Source organism: Botryllus schlosseri, chromosome 4 (assembly GCF_051294905.1).
Source record: "Botryllus schlosseri isolate E-star chromosome 4, Bs_hap1, whole genome shotgun sequence".
Classification (NCBI taxonomy): Eukaryota; Metazoa; Chordata; class Ascidiacea; order Stolidobranchia; family Styelidae; genus Botryllus; species Botryllus schlosseri.
In genome coordinates this window covers 9,783,321-9,803,184 of record NC_137239.1, presented here as the reverse complement: position 1 = coordinate 9,803,184, position 19,864 = coordinate 9,783,321, and the positions used below count along the sequence as shown (strand labels likewise).

The following is a 19,864-nucleotide window of genomic DNA, read 5'->3' as shown; positions in this document are numbered from 1 at the left end:
CTTTCCAGAGAAGCCATACCATCAAACCAATTTGTGTAATTCAGAGATCGGCACATGTTGAAGATCAAGCCATATTATGGTAACCACTCTTCTGCGTATCTCGCTTATGAGGTATAGTACCCAACGCAGTGACCTAGCATGGACGGACATATATACAAACGATCCACGGAAGATCGCGGAAAGCGCGTAGAATTTGTCTGGTTGCAAGAAATTCAGCAAATATTATTTAGATATAAAAGAAAATTGCTGTGCTGTCGCGCCCAAATTCATACCCTTCGTGACCCATAGGCCTATTTTAAGAACCCCTGGTATAGAAGGATGAATTGGAATGGGATGATGTATTGTATATTTGTGTACGTGGCATATACATACACCGACTCACGATAAACAGACACAGGATCTGTACAATGTACATTTTGCATATTCATACCATGAGTGCATTACGGACATTTGCCACTAGACCAGGTAGATGGAGTTGTCCAGAATTAGGAAAATCTCAAAATGATGCGTTTCAATGTCTCATTCTATAGATTATGTTAATAAAAAAACAGCAATGAGCCTGCAAGAAGATCACGGGAAAAACGTTAAGATTTGGCGCAAAGCGTTTGAAAGTCGCTGCTGCAGACAGCTGAGTGAACAACGAGAAGTATAGTAATCACCAAGTCACGGCTCTTAATTTGCTCGTCGGCTATGCTTCAATGATCACGATGATTTCGAATGCGGACTGTTGATTAGTTGTTCAGGGAGTCTGCCAACGACAGTGATTCTGTAAGCAGCTCATAGTATGTTGTTTAGCAGATAATGATTCAGGATTAATTTAGGACAGTGGTTCTAAACCTTTTTTCCTTCGGCGCCACTTCCCATAAATTGCCTAGGTCTGGTGCTCCATCCATATTTTCTGGACTGTCATAAAAAAATAAAAAAACAATGGGTAAGAGGTTGAAGTCCGGTCGGTTTATTTGGGTTGGGTCTTTCCTATGAGAACTATTTCACGCTTGAATCTCGCCTGAGGACCACTAATTAACGACATATGTATTAATTGTATGTGCTATATTACTGAGCAAATCAAGGTTATTACAACAACCATCGGGTACGCGGGCTCATGCCATCTGGTTCGAGTCCGAGCCCGATGTACACATCCGAAATTCACCTCTGCGCTTGACGAAGTGTTTTAACTTGAAATTGGCGATCTAGAAGTACGAGCAATTTATTTTACATGAAACCAATGCATTCTTGAAAACATGCTGCAACCACCGTCGGTATATACTTTGGGCGCATCATGACGAAATATTTCGAGATTTGCCGGGTTTTAGCGAATGTTAATCTGCAATGGGAACTCAAGGATATATAGAATTATTGTTCTACTATATAATTATATGTCCCTACTACCCCCATGTATCTACGGCGACTTCGTTCTTCTTCAGCGCCCATCATATCGCCCCCGAGCGTTTCCGCCACTTTGAAATCCAAATCGCCTCCTGGGGGGCGCTAGAGCCAAGGTTAAGATCAACTGCTGCATAGCATCCGTTTATAATTATCAACCAAAAAGGAAATAAAATGCGAAACATCCGAAATTTTAAACGAATTAATATAATGCAATACACTATCCACATACATATCGATGAGATATCGCTTGAGCCTGCGTCAATTGGTGACGAGTAATATAAACTTCGAATTCGATTTACGTCATAGAAGAGGTTTGTTAAAGGTAGGCACTGGGCAGTCTAAGCAGTGTTTTGGAACTACGATATATACTTTTCTATCAGATTTATTTCCTACCAGTTTACGATAAAGTAAGCTGCTGATGATGAAGATGTTCAGTAAAACGCACAATCAGTGAATGATGGTTGCTCATAGTCGCCTCCACATCACACAAGGGTATCGCGAACAATCGAACATACGCAAGATAAAGTGATTTTTATTGACACCGAATAATTCATGACTTGAAATTGACTCGTAAATTTTGTTCCGAGTCAAGAGTCATTCCACATTTCTGAAATCGAGTCAAGTCATGTCAAGTCAAATCGTGTAGCGGATCTGGCGTAATCTACAATGTTAATAAGACATAGATATTATAATATACAGTATTTCTCAAATATGTTCTTTTGCCGACATCTCGTGTATCGTCGTAGACTTGTCAAATTCGCCTTTCACATATTACACCTTGTACACGGTGAGACATTCGCTCATTAAAAACACCGTGATTCGAACTATAATCTCTTTTCACTTCGATAAAAAGGTACTCGAAGGAGGATGTAGATATCGGGTAAGAAGGATACCATTGTAATTGACTTGGGTCTACTGCCACTCCAGATCTGTACCGCACATTCGATGTCTGTAAAACATGAAATAATGAGAACCCGTAACTCCCGGGTAGCAAATATGTTCTTAATATTTGAATCAATGCTGTAACCATCTACACCTATTGACTTCATCGGACATGATATCTTTGCTACACTATCCTATGTCAATATATTCTTTTATTGTGAGAATACACTTATTTTATTTTGTCACTTTTATGGAACCCAAGTGGAATAGAAATGGGATATCGGCCTGGTGTAAATGACCATAGCAGGCTAGTCGAAATACCATGAATACCAAAACAACAAGACAAAGGTTGAGAAGGTTTGGAGGCTGTGAAAGTTCCGAGCAACCAAAATGCAAGTCCAACGGACAGGCGGCGTAACAAACGCAATTGCGCTCCTATAAATTTAGGTTAGAGCCATTGTGTTGTCATTGCGTTTATTAGGCCGCAACTCCGTTCGCTTGCATTTTGGTTGCTAGTAATTTTCGCAGCTTGATACGTGACCCACACTGTAGTATAAGCTTATATATGGAACATTCAACAGGGGCGGGTGATAGTGAAAACGCATCATTCAAAACAATTAAATTCTGCCCATATGCGACTGCATATACTACATACCAGTGGTTTCCATTTCGACTCATCGCCCCCTCATCAGACTCGACACAAATTTCACCCCCATATTTACGAATCCGAAAAAGAGGACATATAAACGCAACATTATTTCACCTATCTCTGATCTCTGCTGAATTGACTAAGAAAAGGTCATTTTTCCGGGTAGGTTTGAGGAAAACCGGTTTCCGCGTCTCCATTTCGTCGAGTTGACCTTTTTTCGCGTCGTATGCAGAGTAAGATGTCTTCACGTGCATTTTTAGGCCGCGCTAATTCCCTATATGTAACTGAACATTATCGCCCCTATTGCCCCCAGTCGCCCCCTTCGGTATTTTCACCCCTGGTTTCTTACAATTTCCCGCGTTGCGAACCACTGTTACATACTCAATGGACGTGCGCAAATGTGATGTAATTGCTTACCGAATGATTATACTTCATGCCCAGAACAAGCTGGACATAAGACGAACCAGATGGCATTTTCCTGTGAACGAAATCGTATAACGCATTTTGCTGAGGTCGATCCTGAAATTCAGCTATTGTAGATCCATGCTTCGTACACTCCGCTACTGCTTGTTCGTAACTCAGATCCCTTGATGATGATAGATAAGGAACAGTGAAGCATCCTCCAGTTCTAAACAGCCCGCCTTGATTCATGCAGTCCATGTCTGAAAAAGGTGCATTTGAAACAATAACGACATAGAGTAGTTTTGATGAGGAAGGGAACGGATAATAAATAGATCGTTTTACAAAATAATCAAATTGTTCCATTTTGTGAATTTATTTACAAATGCATGCTGGTAGAAGCTTTCCTTACACGCGGTGTATGATTCATGTGGTCTATGACGAAGATTGTCTGTTTTCAGGATGTTAGGTAAATTTAGACCGACATATATATCTGGAACCCACAATGTGCATGTGCATTTTTAACTTACCGGTACCTAAGCATTATTATGTCATCTTCAAGTTCTGGTACATTGGTGTGAATGTAACATCAATGATTCCTAAGAGCAATTGCAAGGGCTCCTGATCCAGATGTTGCACTCGGGAAAAATGCGAATCCGGATCTTATAATGTTTCAGGAAATCTTGTCGGATTCCTGTCCGGTTAAAATCCAAAATCCTAATCCCGAACATGTCTAATGCCTACTTATTGAACCCGTATCCTCTGTTTCGCAAATATCAAATAGAGCTGTTGCTGCGCCTGTTTCGTTCAAATTACAAGTACAGCGGCGTACGTCGACGTTATCAAAAATATTTATAGTTATATGTTTATTCAATACCTGATGTAATGATTGAGAGATTTCTTGTAAGTTCGGCAATTGTTGACTTTATTCCTGCCAAGTCTAAAATTGAATCGTACTACTACGTTACCACAAGTTTTATATAATTGAAGGATAGACATTAACTTACTATTATCGACTTCTAGGCGAATGACTTCGTTCATCCTGTCGTAGTCTACTGTTCCCGGTGGACCATCGGTACCTGGACTTCCCTCTGGACCAGGGACACCGGGTGGTCCCATTTTACCAGGTGCTCCTTGTTTTTGTCCATATGGAGGTTCAGCGGCAGATGATCCGCTTTCTACGAAAACATCTTCAAGATTTTTGCAAACAAAATGCTGCTGGTTGCCTGACACTAGACGCAAGCACAATCCAAGCACAGGGATTAACCTCCAAATATATTTTGACATCATTATACACCGAACAATAATAACGAACGACCTCTATGACACAAAATCACCTTATTAGTCCTTGTCGCAGTTATCAAATCCAACATAGCTGATTATACTGATATCTCAATGGACAATGAATGGTGGTGGTGTTACATCATCTCAGCCCAAGGTTGGAACTCCCTTTCACGATGCTGTAACCAAACTAGGTCGTACCCTATGAGATCCAACTAATCCATTGAATCTTATAGAGAAACTGCGGTAATGACTTGGAAGCTTCCTATGCATTCAATCAATACATGTTAAAACGATATGACCGATACAAAATAAAATGGTCGATGTTAGACAGGCCTACATATCATTAAGCAAAGCTAAATATTTGACCTAAAGGGGCAAATTACCCCCTTGGGTTTGACAAAAATCATTATTTGGACAGGAGGTCCCAAATGAGTCGCCCACGGTCTCAGTAGCAAATATTCAAATGAGAGATCAATTGGAAGTGGAAGCGGAGAAGGGTTTCAAATGAACAGCTGTTTACCATGGGTCAGTCGAGCCTTAGAAGGAACATTCGAAGACAGTTTTCGATCGGTACGTTGCTCGTCTTCGCCCACGGGAATCTAGTTAATATTCCCTAGTCTCGACGCTGGCATTGGCGCTTCGGTGCGCAGTGCGGCAACGCAACTGAGATCGGAGACGCTGGTGTGAGTTCCGGTGAGTGAGATTATTCTGTTCTTCGAATATTGGTAAGGGGCGGAAACCCTGCCGATTGCCTTGAATGTATAGGTGAGGATCTCCAACTGATGACGGATAAACGTCGGGAGTAACTGAAAGCCAGTCGCATTATTTAGTACCCTCGAAGTAGCTCTTGGTTTCAAAGAGGTTGGTGATCACTGGGGCAAGTTTCTGTTGCACTAAAATCGCGAAAAAGTTGCACTTAATTTTAACCAAAGTTGCAGTAAAAAGTTGCTTTTATAATTTTTGTTGAATTGGTATGGATGAGATACTCAAAAGGTTCCGTTGTGTAACCTAGTCCCTGCAGAGTGGTAAAATTTGCTATTTTGTCATTTCACAGATATTCTGGGGAGACCACCAAAAAAATTTTTTTTTCCCGGTACACAGTAAGAAAATTACGCAATGCGGGAATAATTTTCCCCAGAAGAGCCAAACAGCATAGCAATAAACCTCTACCATGAAACAAGTCAAATAACACACCCAAGCCCCTAGGTCTGCAAACTTGACCCAGGGCGTTGCTGAAAAACTCACTCTTGGCTACTTTAACAAAATCTATAGCCTGAATAAGGGAACCCAGTGAAAATGGGCGTGCGTGAAATGGGAAACTATCTCAAATTTAAACGACAGAATTAATAAAGCGATCTATTTACATATTGTTCGGACACGGTCGTGCTTGGCAGAGGCAGTCGAACGTCTTGCTTGCAAGCCATTGCGTTATAAATAACAGTGACATGCCGCTAACCCATCATATAGCTCTTTGTTATGCAAATCAAAGAGTATATAAAACCATACTAGAAATAGTTTATAGCATGTTTTTAAATAACTCCTTTACATTTTGACGCAATATTTGATAAAAGTTGGAGTAAAAATTGGTATGAAAAATAGAGAAAAGTTGCAAAAAGTTGCACTATAAAATCCCTCCAAACAGCTTAAAACATCATCGTACATAGATTCTGAGTATCTAGAGCTGTTGGAAGCTGTAAAAAAATTGCAAAAGTTGAAAAAACTTGCTCTTGTGATCACTGACTCTGGACGAACCATTGTCGAAACAGATTGGGACTATAGGCAATGTGAGCCTTTTTCAAATATGGATATTTTATCTAGTGTCCTACGTGGTTTGTTCGTTTGCTTGTTTGAGGTATTCATGGTGTTTGTCGGTTACTATGGTCGTTTACACCGGCCAATTTCTTCATTTTTATTCCGTATCTGCCTACTTATATCACGTATAACTTCTAGGCTTCTGCAAGACACCGATCACTCGAATGATATGGCGAGAAGAAGCCTGGATAATCCTCCAACACTTGAATTGGAATTCTGGAGTCGACCTCGGTCGGACTCGAACCCGCAATCCATTGGTGCTGCTGCGGTGGATTATACCGCCACGTTATCTCGCCACTGTCCTACGCTGTTTAAATCTCGGCTCCTTACATCGCAAACTCAAACCCTGGAACTGTGGTAACTGTGTTCGAAATTTACCGCCAGGGCCGCTTACTGTCATCTACACATTATATTTGATTCTGCATAGCCCGATGTTGTCGGCACTTAGATGAGTTTCTTTCTTCTTCAGAATAAGTATTAGCGATTTCCCACCCACGCGGCAGCTACGGTCATTATGTCTGAAACACCGTTCTGCATGGACATAGACTGCAGAGTAATATCAAACAACTACTCTATCATATATATAGCAATAATGACAAAAGTCCCGCCCTACCAACTTTGCAGGATTAGTTCCGTTCGCATGAGTAGTCAGTATTCGTTTAAACTGGCATGGTATTGCGAGTGAAGCCTCGTGCCAAACACGCATATCTTCACTATGATTTTTCATCTTCAAAGCACATCAATTATATATTGAATTCCTCTTAGCGCAGGTGTGACAGGAACAATCTTGGTTTAAAATGGTCAGCTCTGACGTCCGCTGGTGTATGTTATGTTATCCATTAAGACCGAGGTCGACTACAGAATTCCTGCCTATGTGTTGGAGGTTTAGGCATACGCGGAGTTTTACAAAAGGCCTACGGGTTGCTACAAGTCAGCAGATACGAAAAAAAAGTGAAGAATATCGGCCAGGTTTAAATGACCAGACAGGTAGACAGGTAGTCGACAAACACCATGAATACCGCCAACAAACAATAGAAAGATGGCGAAGTGTAAGATATGCTATGATTAGATTTCGATCAATATTTAATAATTGATAAAATCACGATATCCTTACATATTGGACATTTACACGGCGACATTCTCTCCTAATATAAACAGTAACGCAGTCACCAAACAATATACAGGTTACGTCAATTAAGATGCAGATGTAATAGCTCTCGATGCAAATATGCTTACGAAAAAAACGATTCTACAACTGATTTAACAACTAAATCTTCACTCAATAATGTTTGTCATAACAGCTTTTTAGCGAAATCTTAAACCCGATTCATGTCAGTGGGATTCTATTTGACAGGTGCCTATATTTTATACAAACATCTGTCGCTTTCTTGTGTCAACGCACCACCATTATTTCATCCAAATTCCCTGACTTCGTTCAGCGTATTTTCCGGTGTACCATGCCGCTAGCAATCATAGTTAAAAAGGCTATATTGTGAGTGACTGTTGCAATATGAATATTAGGGTTACCATATTTTGGAACCGGGAAAGGAGGACACTTTGTTAAAATTTTCAAACTTAGAATACCGGAGAAAAATCTTAAGATAATGGTAAATTTTTCCCACTTCGTGGTCGGTTGACTAAAAAAATGTCAACTTTTCGGCTCTGCTCCCGAAATAGCCGGACCGTTACTTCACTGCTGATTTACTGTAACTCAGTCGAATTTGCCCTACATTTATCAACAATTTATCAAAAGAGAGGACACAATCTCAAAAAGGAGGACATTTAAGCTTCCTTGGAGGACATTTTCGAAAACCTGAAAAATGAGGACAAATCCTCCTAAAGGAGGACGTATGGTAAGTGGTAACCCTAATGAATATACCATCTGTTGCAATATAATGCATTTCATCGCTGCTAAAATTAAACATTCTCGGATGTACGTATCTGGCGGTGAACAGGGTTGAAGAAGTTGATACACCGCTTAACTAACACCTGATTACATAGATTCTTACCTCTTCTATATTTCTTAGTATCGATTGTAATAAATCGAGTTGATTCAATCCACTTTTACTTTTTACCAAGATGTGAAAGAACACCACAGAGATTGTTGTTACAATCACCTTTAACGTCGTATGTCACTTGGTTTCAAGTTTCAATGCGGTGACATAATTGATCACATGAAAAGTTACCTTTGTTTGGAATAAAATTAATATGACAATTTCTAGTTCTCAAAACGTGTAATGTTTCGTTTAGTTGTTTGTTAGAAATGTCAATTAAACTGTAATAGAGGTAATCTGTTTTCCAAAGAATGAGGAATGCGGAACGCGACTTGCGTTGCGTTGGCAACGGAGCAGCTGCGAGACAAGCCGTTGCTGTTTCCAACAAATTCACGTATTTTAGAGCGTTCAACCAAAACAAGACGATATCATGCATCACGCATTTCGCAAGTATTTTTCTCAGCGTATTACAGGTGTAAGCTGCTGCTATCACTGTTTCCGATGCTTGATAATGATACATGAGTTACTGAAATACTTTGATGCGATCAATCAAAGGCGGTCATCTTCAAAAGTAGATCAGACTTGTACAAACTACTGGATTCTCAAAAAGCGCAACTAGAATTATAAAGAACTACACAATTTTCAAAACTCGCAACTGTAACTAGAACTAGAACTAACCTTTTGAAATCTGCAACTAACTAAAACACAACTATTAACTAGATCAGTGTTACTTGACCGGTGTTTCGGGTGCACGATGTAAGTATTGTAATGTGGTAGACTTCTGTTTTTGTGACTCAATGAAAATCAAGCGTTACCCGAAGGCTTGTAGATTAACGCAGGACGAACCTAGGCATTTTCGGCCCGCATTTGCACATTGCACATTTGAATGTGTACCAAACACATGGAATGTAGCCTATATAATTGAGCCGGAATTGCGTGTACTTTGAAAGCTGTTTGTTCAGTGTTTATTTGTTCACAGTGGTTACGTACTCTACGTTCGTCGTATATATATTCAAAATAAAGTTGATACAACATGGATCAATTTGAGTCGGGATGCAGGACTGTGAGAAGACGAATTCCGAAAACCTCCTGCGAAACTACCAAAACAACAGGACAATTTTACCAAGCTGCACATCACTAGGGATAGTGACCAAGCTGTAACATCCGATACGTTTTAGTCTCTTAATAGAAGGACGTGTCTAGGGGTTTGTGTAATAAAAAAGAGTAAACAATGTTCTTTGGTTTGCAATTGTTTTGAATAATTACGTTGGAAAAATATTATTTCTGTACTTTAATTCTAACTTCCGTAGAGAAATAGATTTTATTCTCATATGCCAGTGGTCGGGAACCTTTTTCGTCTGAAGAGCCATGTTGGCCATATATGTTCCATTTCAACTCCCAAAAAGCCATACATGACAAATTCGTGACGTCATGGTGGTACTTATTCGAACTCATTACATGGGATTCGTCGTGAGCGCCATATCTTCTCTGTAAGAACTCGTAGGCTACTAATCATCCTGTGAGAGCGCAATTCATCGTAAATAGCTCAGATAATAACTGATATTAATCTAACATACCTATAGCACTGATTCCGAAAATCTAAATATTGATCGACTTCTCAATTCTCAAAGTATTCGACGGTAACCTAGATGTTGCACTACATGCCCACATTTTAACCGCAGTACTAAAAAGCTAATCAACAATCAAGAACGTGGATAGCTAAGCGTGGTTTGTAATTTGAATTAGTGATTGGAATGTCAATTCCAAGGCAGTTCATTTCTCGGCGTAGATCAGAAAGACAATGTGCATTTGAAAACTACATGGTCATGTTGGCGTCTCCATGTCTGCTATTCTCTTTCATCACTCTACATATGGTGCAATCCAAGATTACGCGGCGCGTGATGTCGGGCACATCGAATTCGTGAGAGCTATTGATCGCTGGCGCTACAGCAACCTAAATTTGAGGATTTTGTAAAGGGGTCCGAGCCCTTAAACCTGGATACGCCACTGTCTTGTCCTCTCAAATACATGTTGATGCTGCCACGCGAATATTTATTCTGGCTGTTATGAAAAATTACTCACAAGTTGCTGCAATATCGATAAAATAAATTTAAAAAATTAAAAAATATGTCAAAGAGCCATACCTTATACCCAAAAGAGCCATAGGTTCCCGACCACATGCAGTATAATAATTTTTATTTTATCGGAATCAACATTTCAATAGAACGAGGTTTCGAGTTTGAAATGGGAGAGATTCCGACCCGAAAAACCCATATGCCGGCTACGCCACTGTTAGCAGTGATGGCTCTGAGCGAGCAATGGCTGCACAGTGGACGAACATCATTCAACAGAACACCGGTATCTCAATTCACGCAAAATGATACCACACGTGTTTTGTAGTTGCTCGGCAACTAATCTTTTTCAAATCTGCAACTAGAACTAGAACTAGAACTACTGACTTTTTGATATCCGAAACTAGAACTGAACTGTTAAAATTTCAAAATCCACAACTACAAATAGAACTAGAACTACTAAAAAAAACGTCAGTTAGTTGACCAACAACTAACTAAATGGGTAGTTTGTACAAGTCTGGAGTCGACATAGTGCTCGTTGAGTTCCGAGCTGTTTTGTTACGGTGCAGCTGTGCGGTGCAATTGACAATCAATTATTGTGATTTCAATTTATATATAGATCTAGAGGCGTAAGATATGGTTTTAAAGTTGATTATTACAGTGAATTGACGTAATATGTTCGGAATTTACATTGATGTTGGTGAAGTCCCACCTAAAATGATTGCTTACGATTTATTAGATGCTCGAAATACATAAGTCTAAATTTATGACTAGCCGTAGTGATTGATAACCTCACAATGCACATTAAAGGGGCACCGCGCTGTGGCCTCACATTTAAGGTGAAAGTGTGAAAATATTATTGACAGCAACCATTTTCCTCAGAAAGATACCATATGCGAACTGTGGCTAAACGATTTTCACGAGTGGTCAGATTCCACTCAAATAATGTCTGTTGGATCGAGAGAAGTCGCCATCACACCACGTTGCTTCTCAGCCATTTGCGACACAACTCTACGCGACTACTTTCTTAGTCCCATTTCTTTAGGCTACCGGTTTAACAATGACTCGATTGCTGCTGAAGATTTAAGGCAATTTTCAAACACTTATAAGTACAACGCTTTAGCTTTTATATGTGCGAAATTCACGAAGTGGCGATGACCTGGTGACCGGCCATGATGAACTGAGCTGCAAAATGGCCAGTGAGTGGTCACTGGGAAGCTGATCCTGATACCCATACTGACATTTATTGCATGTTGTAGTACAACCAATAGTGGCTTCAAGGCTTCCATAGTGGAAATTGGTTTCAGTTTCAAATTATTGTTGCTGTTGTTTAAAGTTAGCTAATCTGTTCTTATTTTTAATTTGGTCGCAGATCGGGTCAGAGTCCTGTTTTAGCATTTCTAAATAAACATAGGCTAAGCCTATCAGATGCTAAACATTCGTATTTGTCAAACAGATTGAAATTATTTCTCCATATAGACAGCAACCGCTAATAAACCCTTAATAGGCAGTCCCGAATTCGACGCCCCCATCGCCCCTGCAATTGATGACTGAACTACAAATGCGATAAAATGATATTTCCTTCAAACATCACGGATTGCTTTCGGACGGAATATATTTTCAGATATAGACCTAATTTCATCAATTTCTTTTCTCGTCGAAACCTGCTGTATGTGCGTAAAATCGTCAAATTCGGTTCTCGCATATTACTCCATGTACAGAGTGAGAGCTTATGTAATTCCATACACCGTGTTCCAGACTAAAAGCTCTTCTCACTTGTAAAAACAGGTACTGGTAGGATGATGGAGATCTTGGGTAAGATGGTAACCATTGTAATTGACTTCGGTCTACTTCAGTTCCAGATCTGTACAGCACATGCGATGTCTGTCAAAATATGAAAGAATGAAATCCTGAAAATCACAAGTATATTTTCTCTTAGAAACAAGTGGTTTTAGTGTGGATTGCATAAATGCCTATGGAAAAGTAATCTGCAACCGCCTTGATCGTGGATAATTTAAAACTGGTGACAATCCAATACCCAAAATTTTGAGGCGTGCGATGTTGGGTAGATCGAATTGGCGAGCGATGTAGTCGCCGCCGCGATAGCAACTTAAAAATGTGAGGATTCTGAAAAGGGAGATACAAGACCCTAACCCTGAATACCCCACTGTTTTGACCTATCGAAGGCATATTTAGGCTGCAACGAGAATAATTATTCTGGACGTAATGAAAATTTATTGACGAGTTGCTGCAACATTGATAAATTTATTAAAAAATTAAAAATTTGTTAAAGAGCCATATCTTATACCCAAAAGAGCCATATATGGCTCGCGAGCCATAGGTTCCCGACCACTGCATTATGTATTGAAAGATAAGTTCTAAAGAGCAAAATAAATGTAATCGTTAGTAATCGTGATTACTTTTACAATGTAATGGTAATCGTAATCTACTACTTCCTGATTGGGCTGTAATCGTAAACTCAATCGATTACATTCATGACGTAATCACCCCATGTCTGGTTACCATACGTCCACCCACATGTCCGGAATTTTAGCGTTCAAACTGCGTTCGGGTGGAAATGCCAAAATATGCTCAAATGTCCGGATCTGTGTAGAATTTGTAAATTTCGAAACAAAGCTGCCATCACCACATTTTCCGAGTTCCGAAAATTGTCAGATCATCATAGCTGAGTGCTTTAAACCTGTCAGCTACTCGTATCTGTAGGGTTGCATTTAAACAAAAATCAACTTGGTATTTTTCGTTTTTTTTTAACCACGAAGCCACGGATATTCAACTGTGACGTCATAGTGGATATACAATACATTGACAATTTTAAATATAGGGTCAGCATAGCTTCTTTGACGAAATATATACGTACGATAGCCGTTGAACCCGTTGCCGTTGAGGGTTCCAACAACCCCATATCATATACCTCAGCTATATATCGGTTGGTAATTGTCCGTAGGCCCATGCATCATGCTTTTTGCAAAGTATTGATACAATTATGGCATGATTTTACAACCTAAAAAAACACAATATTTATTTTTAAAGGTCTTTATTCGATAAACTGTTTAAAACATGTTTTAAAGACAGTGTTTTAAACAACCATTTGTTTTAAGTGCAACCCTAGGCGTAACAGATGTCATCGCCAGCTTTCGATAAGCGGTTGGCGGGAGTCCCTATGCTTGAAACGATACATAGGACTAAACTAAAAACGTTTGGCACGCCTATATGGTAACATTGTGACATTGACATATTTTTGCACGCTACAACGAAAGGTTGTCGACCCCTGGCCTAGCGAATTCTCGACGCTATATTAAAAAATCCGATCCAGTATACAATGGATAGGCATTAGGTACAGCATTGCAAGTGTGATGTCATACTAACAATATTCGGCACTAAAGAGTTACGGGTTGTAGGACACGAAAATATGGTAACCTAAGGTTACGGCCAATACGATGTTATTGCGTTCGTGACGCCGCCAATCAGTTGGACTTCTATTGTGCTAGTTCAGAATTGTCACTGCTTAATGAGCGTCTACTTAATTCAACAGGCGGGTGATACTAGCAACACATCATCCGTTAAAACTATTCTGTGCACACGCGAATATAGAGATCAATAAGTAAGCAAGTACTTACCGATAGATTATACTTCATTCCCAGATAAAACTCAACGTACGACGAGCCATATGGCATAATCCTCCGAACCAAGTCTTCCACGGCATTTTGTTGAGCTCGATCATGAAATTCAGCCAATACAGCTCCATGCTTGGCACATTCGGCTACTGCTTGCCCGTAATTCGTAATATCCTTTGATGATGAGAGATAAGGAACAGTGAAACATCTTCCCGTTATAAGCAGCCCTCCTTGTTTAACGCAGTCAATTTCTGTAAACGTTGCATTCAAAGGCAGTTTTCCTCGACAACATTCTCATACAAAGATTGGCAGAAAATTGCTGTACTTCTACTAGGGCGCTGTTCTGTTGATTAGAGAGAATTAACATATATTACGATATCATCAAATTGACTGCTGCAAACGCACTTACGTTCACATTAAACAAACACAGGCCGATATAGTTTTTATAGATGACACAGTTAGCTATACGTGTAAGAAGGGCCGTAACTGCAGCACCCTAAACCCCCGATGGGTGTGGAGAGCTCACCCCTATGTCGCAGTTTTATATGTCCGTGAGTTTGGTTGCCTTATCATCGAAGATGGAACGATAAGAATATTTCGATTTCTTTGAGAATTGCAGCTGGAGTGAGATTGACGAATGTTTGAACCCATACTGCTGGCAGTATAGGGAAAACAGTTACCTATAGACGAGGGATTCTTAGACCTCTGAACTCTAATTTTTATGGATACCTATTGATACGGTTACGGCCGTTGATATCAAGTAAACCATTATTCAAGTACCGGTATTGCACAATCCATGATATCTGCGTACCGGTAATTCATTGGATGCTGAAAATACAGACTGCATTTTGTTCCCTGACGTTGGAGGAAGAGTAGAATGTTCACGCAAGTCATGTACGCATGTATAATTGTATACCAATATGTTAATTAACAATGATCTTCGAGACAAAATTTGAGACAAAATGACGGTGATTGCTGCTGCAATCCGCGCTTAAAACTGCTCCGCAACTTTATTCCATACCTGATGATAAGATTGACAGATGTCTGGTAACTTCATCAATTGTTGTGTTTAGTCCAGCCAAGTCTAAATTTTAGATCCAGTTTAAGAGTTACCCAAAGTTTTGGATGGCGCAAGGTTAGATATATTCTTACATGTATTGACTTCCATATCGATGGCTTTCTTTATCCTGTGGTAGTCAACTGTTCCTTGTGGGCCATCGTTCCCGGGCATACCTTGTAATCCAGGAAACCCTGGTGGGCCCATCTTTCCAGGGGGTCCCTGTTGTAGTCCAGAACGAGGTTCCGCTTCAACTGATCTGCCTTCTGCGAAGACATCTTCAATGTTCTTGCAAACAAACTGGTGTTGATTACTCGACACAAAGCGGAAACACAATGCAAGGACAGGGATAAATCTCCAAATATTCTTTGTCATCGTCTTGCAACACACAATAATTACCTATTGAGACGAAAACAGTTATTAGATCTGGCCACATTTATCAAATCCGACACAGTAGGTTACAATGTCATCTCGGTGTATGAGCGGTGAGAGCGGATGGTATAGCGCTCGAACCTAATGTCGGATCTCAAATTTAGTTACCTAAACTTTTACCAGCGTATATATTTTCATACAGAATTCAGGTAATTCGTTCAATTTTGAAAGTAAACGTCGGCAGTGACGCGGCTGCTTCTCGTATAGTAGCCTGTACTTTTTACAGCTATATGGACGATATGAAGTAAGCTCGGCGACAATCATCGTCCGAAGAAGATGCATATTGCAACAACGCAAATTCAAACGTCATTTGAACCACTACGTTGGAAGAGGCTGATTGCCTCCTTGGTTGCGACAGCAATAATTCTCTGGACGTAACAATCCCAGATTAGGTAGACAATATCTCGTCCGTACTTAAAATATGAAACGATATATGACTACCTGCGGTTCTACAAGGTTTAAATTTCGACTCCGATTCTTTCAATTGCAAACTCAACCTTATCGTCAAAACACTCATGAATTAGGTCGCGACAAAAGTCGCCCCAAATCGTATGTTGAAAATTTTGATTAGGTATATCATTATCGTATACATAAATTTATTTTGGCTAGTCTGGACTCATATCGAAAAGGGTTCTGTTCCTTGTACCACCCTGTCCGGTGTGAATTCACACTCTTTTTGCTAAGAGTGCGATGTTGAAAATACTAAGCTCATTCAAGTTTAATTCTTACATCTGATGCGAGTTCTCGATAACTCAGCCGCTATATTCATGATGTTGGAAACATCGTTATGCATCCAAAATACCATGTAGTGTAAAATCAAACAACTGCGCAGTCATATATATACCCTTAGCAATGACGACAAAAATGGTGCGTGACCAATTTGGCACGAATAATTCCAATCGCATGAATAATCTGTATTCGTTGAATTTGACAGCATGTTGCGTGACCAATTTTCGCAATTGTCGCTCATATCCTCACATCGTTTCTTTTACCGTGTCCAGAGATAGGTTCATCAACCACAAGCTATATGCTGAATTCATCTTAGCTAATGTTTGACTTCAATTGGTGTGTCCGTTCAAAATGATCAGCGCGGTCATAACGATTAAATGCTACTCAGATGATGTTATGAATAAAATATATATTACTCAATAAAAAGAAGCTAAGACCTCCGATATTCTTTCATTAAATTTCGATCAATAATAATTAGTTTATGACGCGTCATGATAAATCCCTAAACCCGTACATATATTTGATATTTACATGGCGATCCTAGCTCCTATAAACAGTATCCTCATTACCGACGAAAATGTAGGCTATGTGAAAATAACGAGGAGTCGATGTAATATATTTCCATGCAAACATTTTGAGAAAAACGACACTACAATCGGTCCGATAATCAGCCCACTTAATATTTGTATTTCCACTCGGTGTTGACTGTGATGTCAGTTATTTAATTAATATCTCAAACCAGATTTGTTAGAGTGATTATGTTGGTAATGTTTCCCGGACTCTGTTGTAAGACCCATATCTCATATGTTCCAGTTTTAATGATTCCATCGTCACTAAGCATTATTTTATTCTCATACTAAAACTTCGATCCGCGCATTTTCCGAGGCTCGGGCATAGTGATCGGAGTCATTTAAAAAGTTGAGGTGAATGATTGTCGCAATATGAATAGATTAGTTGCTGCAATATAATGTATTAAGTTTCAGTTAAAAATGAAATTTCTCCTATATTCATATCTGAAAAGAGATTATGGCTGTAGCTAGTTGAAGAAGTTGATCCACATTTGGCCGATAGCGGAGTACGGGCGCATAAATTTCCACCTCATCGATATTCTCTGGGTTCGACTTGATTAAAATGGGGTAATTCAAGCAGCTCTTGCGTACGAGTTTTTCAAGGTGATAAAAAGGTATCTGGGTGCAAAAAAGGATGGATGAACGTTATGTCGTAAAGATGAAGCTTTACCGTCGACAGTCACTTGGTGTCCAATTTTATAATTCATTACGGTCTCGGATGTATCAAATTATCTTCGATTACGATAAAATTAATATGATAACTCTCAGGCATCAATGCGGGTCATGTTTGGTTGTGTTGTTTGTGTGATATGTCTGCTCTCACCCGTCGTCACACCTGTGTTATTGTCAATTGTATTACCAGAGTTGTTGACAAATAAACGAGCTATTTCACCTGGTGCTGTGTTCGCAACGGTGCAGGTGCGATTTTAGATGATCAAGCGATATCTACGAACGAACATTATATTTCAGAGCAATCAATCAAAGGCGAGCATTAATATGATTCGACAATTCGTTATGAAAGATTTACAAGCATTGCGATTATGGTAGAAGTACATAATGTTCACCGAACAGTCATGATGGAGTAAATCATATATATCGTCCTAGCTACGTGTTCTCCGAAGGGGTGAGAAAAACCAATTGGATTGATCTGGTTTTAGTTGATTAAATTAGGGTAGTTCAACTCTTGAGCCCGAGTTATTTCAAGGTGCTAATAACGTATCTGGATGCAAACAAGGTGTGGACAAAGACTTCGGAAATTTTTGTCGCAAATTATCCCAGAAATGTGGACAACCTCTTGGTTAGGTATTTGAACGTGGCGACATAATTCACCATCTGTCGGGTTGGATCAAATTACCCTCGTTTGCAAATTATTATCTGCTTCATCTGTGGCTACGGTAAAGAATATTTTTTAAGCAGTCCTTTTCCAGTTTTGTGTATGTTTGTTTTATTCCCACACCTACAGCAGTGGCGGTTGTTTCCTATTATGGTCGTGTGTGCCACGAAAGTTCATAGTCTTTGCTTTTAGTAATCTTTCGGACGACTATCACGCTCCCGCTCTTTCACCATCGGTCTCTCTCGTCATGCGTCTCTATCGCCGACTTTTTTGGCTCACCTTCACTTGGGTATTTCATACACTGCAATCGCGTTGAGGTTAGCGGTGCGAGGCTAGAGAAACCTCCAACCCTTATAAGATAGGCAGAATCGGGTTTGGAACCCACTTCCATTGGTGTCGTGACAATTGCGTCCTAACCAGCTGCGCCACTCGCTTCAACCCGTATTAGAGTTGTAAACGTATCAAAATTTTTAGCCCGAAGTATTTTGAACATAGGTAAAGGCAGTTAAATAATGACTGGTAGCCGACTCAAAAACGCTCAATAATATGCATGATGCTGTAAAGTTGTATTGAAGCACTGATATCAAGGCACGACATTCGTCTCGTGGACAAGCACTGCCTCATTTCATGATAGTCTAATCGATCCAATCAATCGTCATTATATATTCATCTGCCTAAGACACAAACACAATGAACAATGCGATATAAAAGACACGCAATGTGATGTAATGAACAAATAAGGGGATGCCGACGACCAACCAATTGGGCCTCTTGAACTGGCATCCACCACGGGTCTTTTTCTTGGCTTTGTTGTCAAGAGTAGCACGGGGGACAAGTAACCCAGAACAACCTCCGACGGTGGGAGTCGAAACCGGGGCCGCCTGCTTGGATGGCGTCGTCACTTACCACTACACTAGCAGCGTAGCAGCATATGAAACAATTTTTCCAGTACGTTCGAGGCAGGGTTGTAACCAAGTCACAATGCTCCGAGTCACAAGTCAATCTCAGTTTTATAGTTTTGACTCGAGTTAAGTCAAGTCATTCTCAATTCACCACCGAGTCAAGTCCGAGTCCAACTCCCCGAGCAGAGGGTCGAGTCCGAGTCATGGTATTATGACTCGAGTCGAGTCAAAGTCAATGTGTTGACTGCCCATAGTTTCCAGTCAAAGGCTTGTTAAATCCACTTTTTGTAACTCTGTTTGGTGATATCAATGGTTCGCATTTATAATATACTAATTTTCGTCATTTTCAGCAGTTTCTGGGCGCATTTTAAGTACCAGTACCAATAAACGAAATCCCTTTAGCGTGATTACTTTACTATGTCTCGAAATTACAATGAAACGTCGGTCTTGGCCGTCTGAGTCTCGAGTCATATGACTTGGTTCGAGTCATGCGCAATGACTCGAGTCCAAGTCGAGTCAATGCACAAATTGACTCGAGTCGAGTCGAATCATTTCCGTAATTTGAGATAGTGACTCGAGTCAAGTCGAGTCATCTGAAAAACGTGACTCGAGTCGGACTCGAGTCGAGTCATGACTCGAGTCATTACAACCCTGGTTCGAGGCTATGAATACAAACTATTCACCAGTGCCGAAGCTAGTGTAATTGTCTAGTAAAATACCGCGTAGGTA

General features: G+C 40.0%; 2 protein-coding genes across 4 annotated transcripts in view; both read right to left on the bottom strand.

Moving 5' to 3' along the window:
* The window catches only part of LOC145438073 (uncharacterized), a 143,810-nt gene that overhangs the window by 41,739 nt on the left and 82,207 nt on the right, over positions 1-19,864 (bottom strand). Inside the window, exons 1-4 of one of the 3 annotated variants that reach the window (XM_080315461.1) lie at positions 4,324-4,863; positions 4,194-4,256; positions 3,335-3,579; positions 1,903-2,335 (exon numbers count right to left, since the gene is read on the bottom strand). In XM_080315461.1, the coding sequence (XP_080171587.1) occupies positions 2,138-2,335; positions 3,335-3,579; positions 4,194-4,256; positions 4,324-4,606 (789 nt within the window). In that variant the 5' untranslated portion in view covers positions 4,607-4,863 and the 3' untranslated portion in view covers positions 1,903-2,137. Of the gene's footprint in view, positions 1-1,902; positions 2,336-3,334; positions 3,580-4,193; positions 4,257-4,323; positions 4,864-19,864 lie in introns of those variants that run through there. The other 2 variants (XM_080315458.1, XM_080315459.1) reach the window with 2 other exon arrangements.
* On the bottom strand, positions 12,041-16,236 carry LOC145438086 (uncharacterized). Its single transcript, XM_080315483.1, has 4 exons — positions 15,266-16,236; positions 15,135-15,197; positions 14,117-14,343; positions 12,041-12,362 (listed from the first exon to the last, which is right to left on the bottom strand). Exons 1-4 carry the CDS (start codon positions 15,543-15,545, stop codon positions 12,165-12,167), a joined length of 768 nt encoding a protein of 255 aa, XP_080171609.1. The 5' UTR covers positions 15,546-16,236; the 3' UTR covers positions 12,041-12,164.

What these genes read in the sequence shown, in the direction of transcription:
- LOC145438086 (XM_080315483.1), bottom strand. Translation starts at nt 15,545, where the DNA reads ATGACAAAGAATATTTGGAGATTTATCCCTGTCCTTGCATTGTGTTTC. An exon ending in CGATATGGAAGTCAATACAT is followed by an intron (nt 15,198 to 15,265) that starts GTAAGAATATAT and finishes TCTAAAATTTAG; the next exon opens with ACTTGGCTGGACTAAACACA. An exon ending in GAATGAAGTATAATCTATCG is followed by an intron (nt 12,363 to 14,116) that starts GTAAGTACTTGC and finishes ATATTTTGACAG; the next exon opens with ACATCGCATGTGCTGTACAG.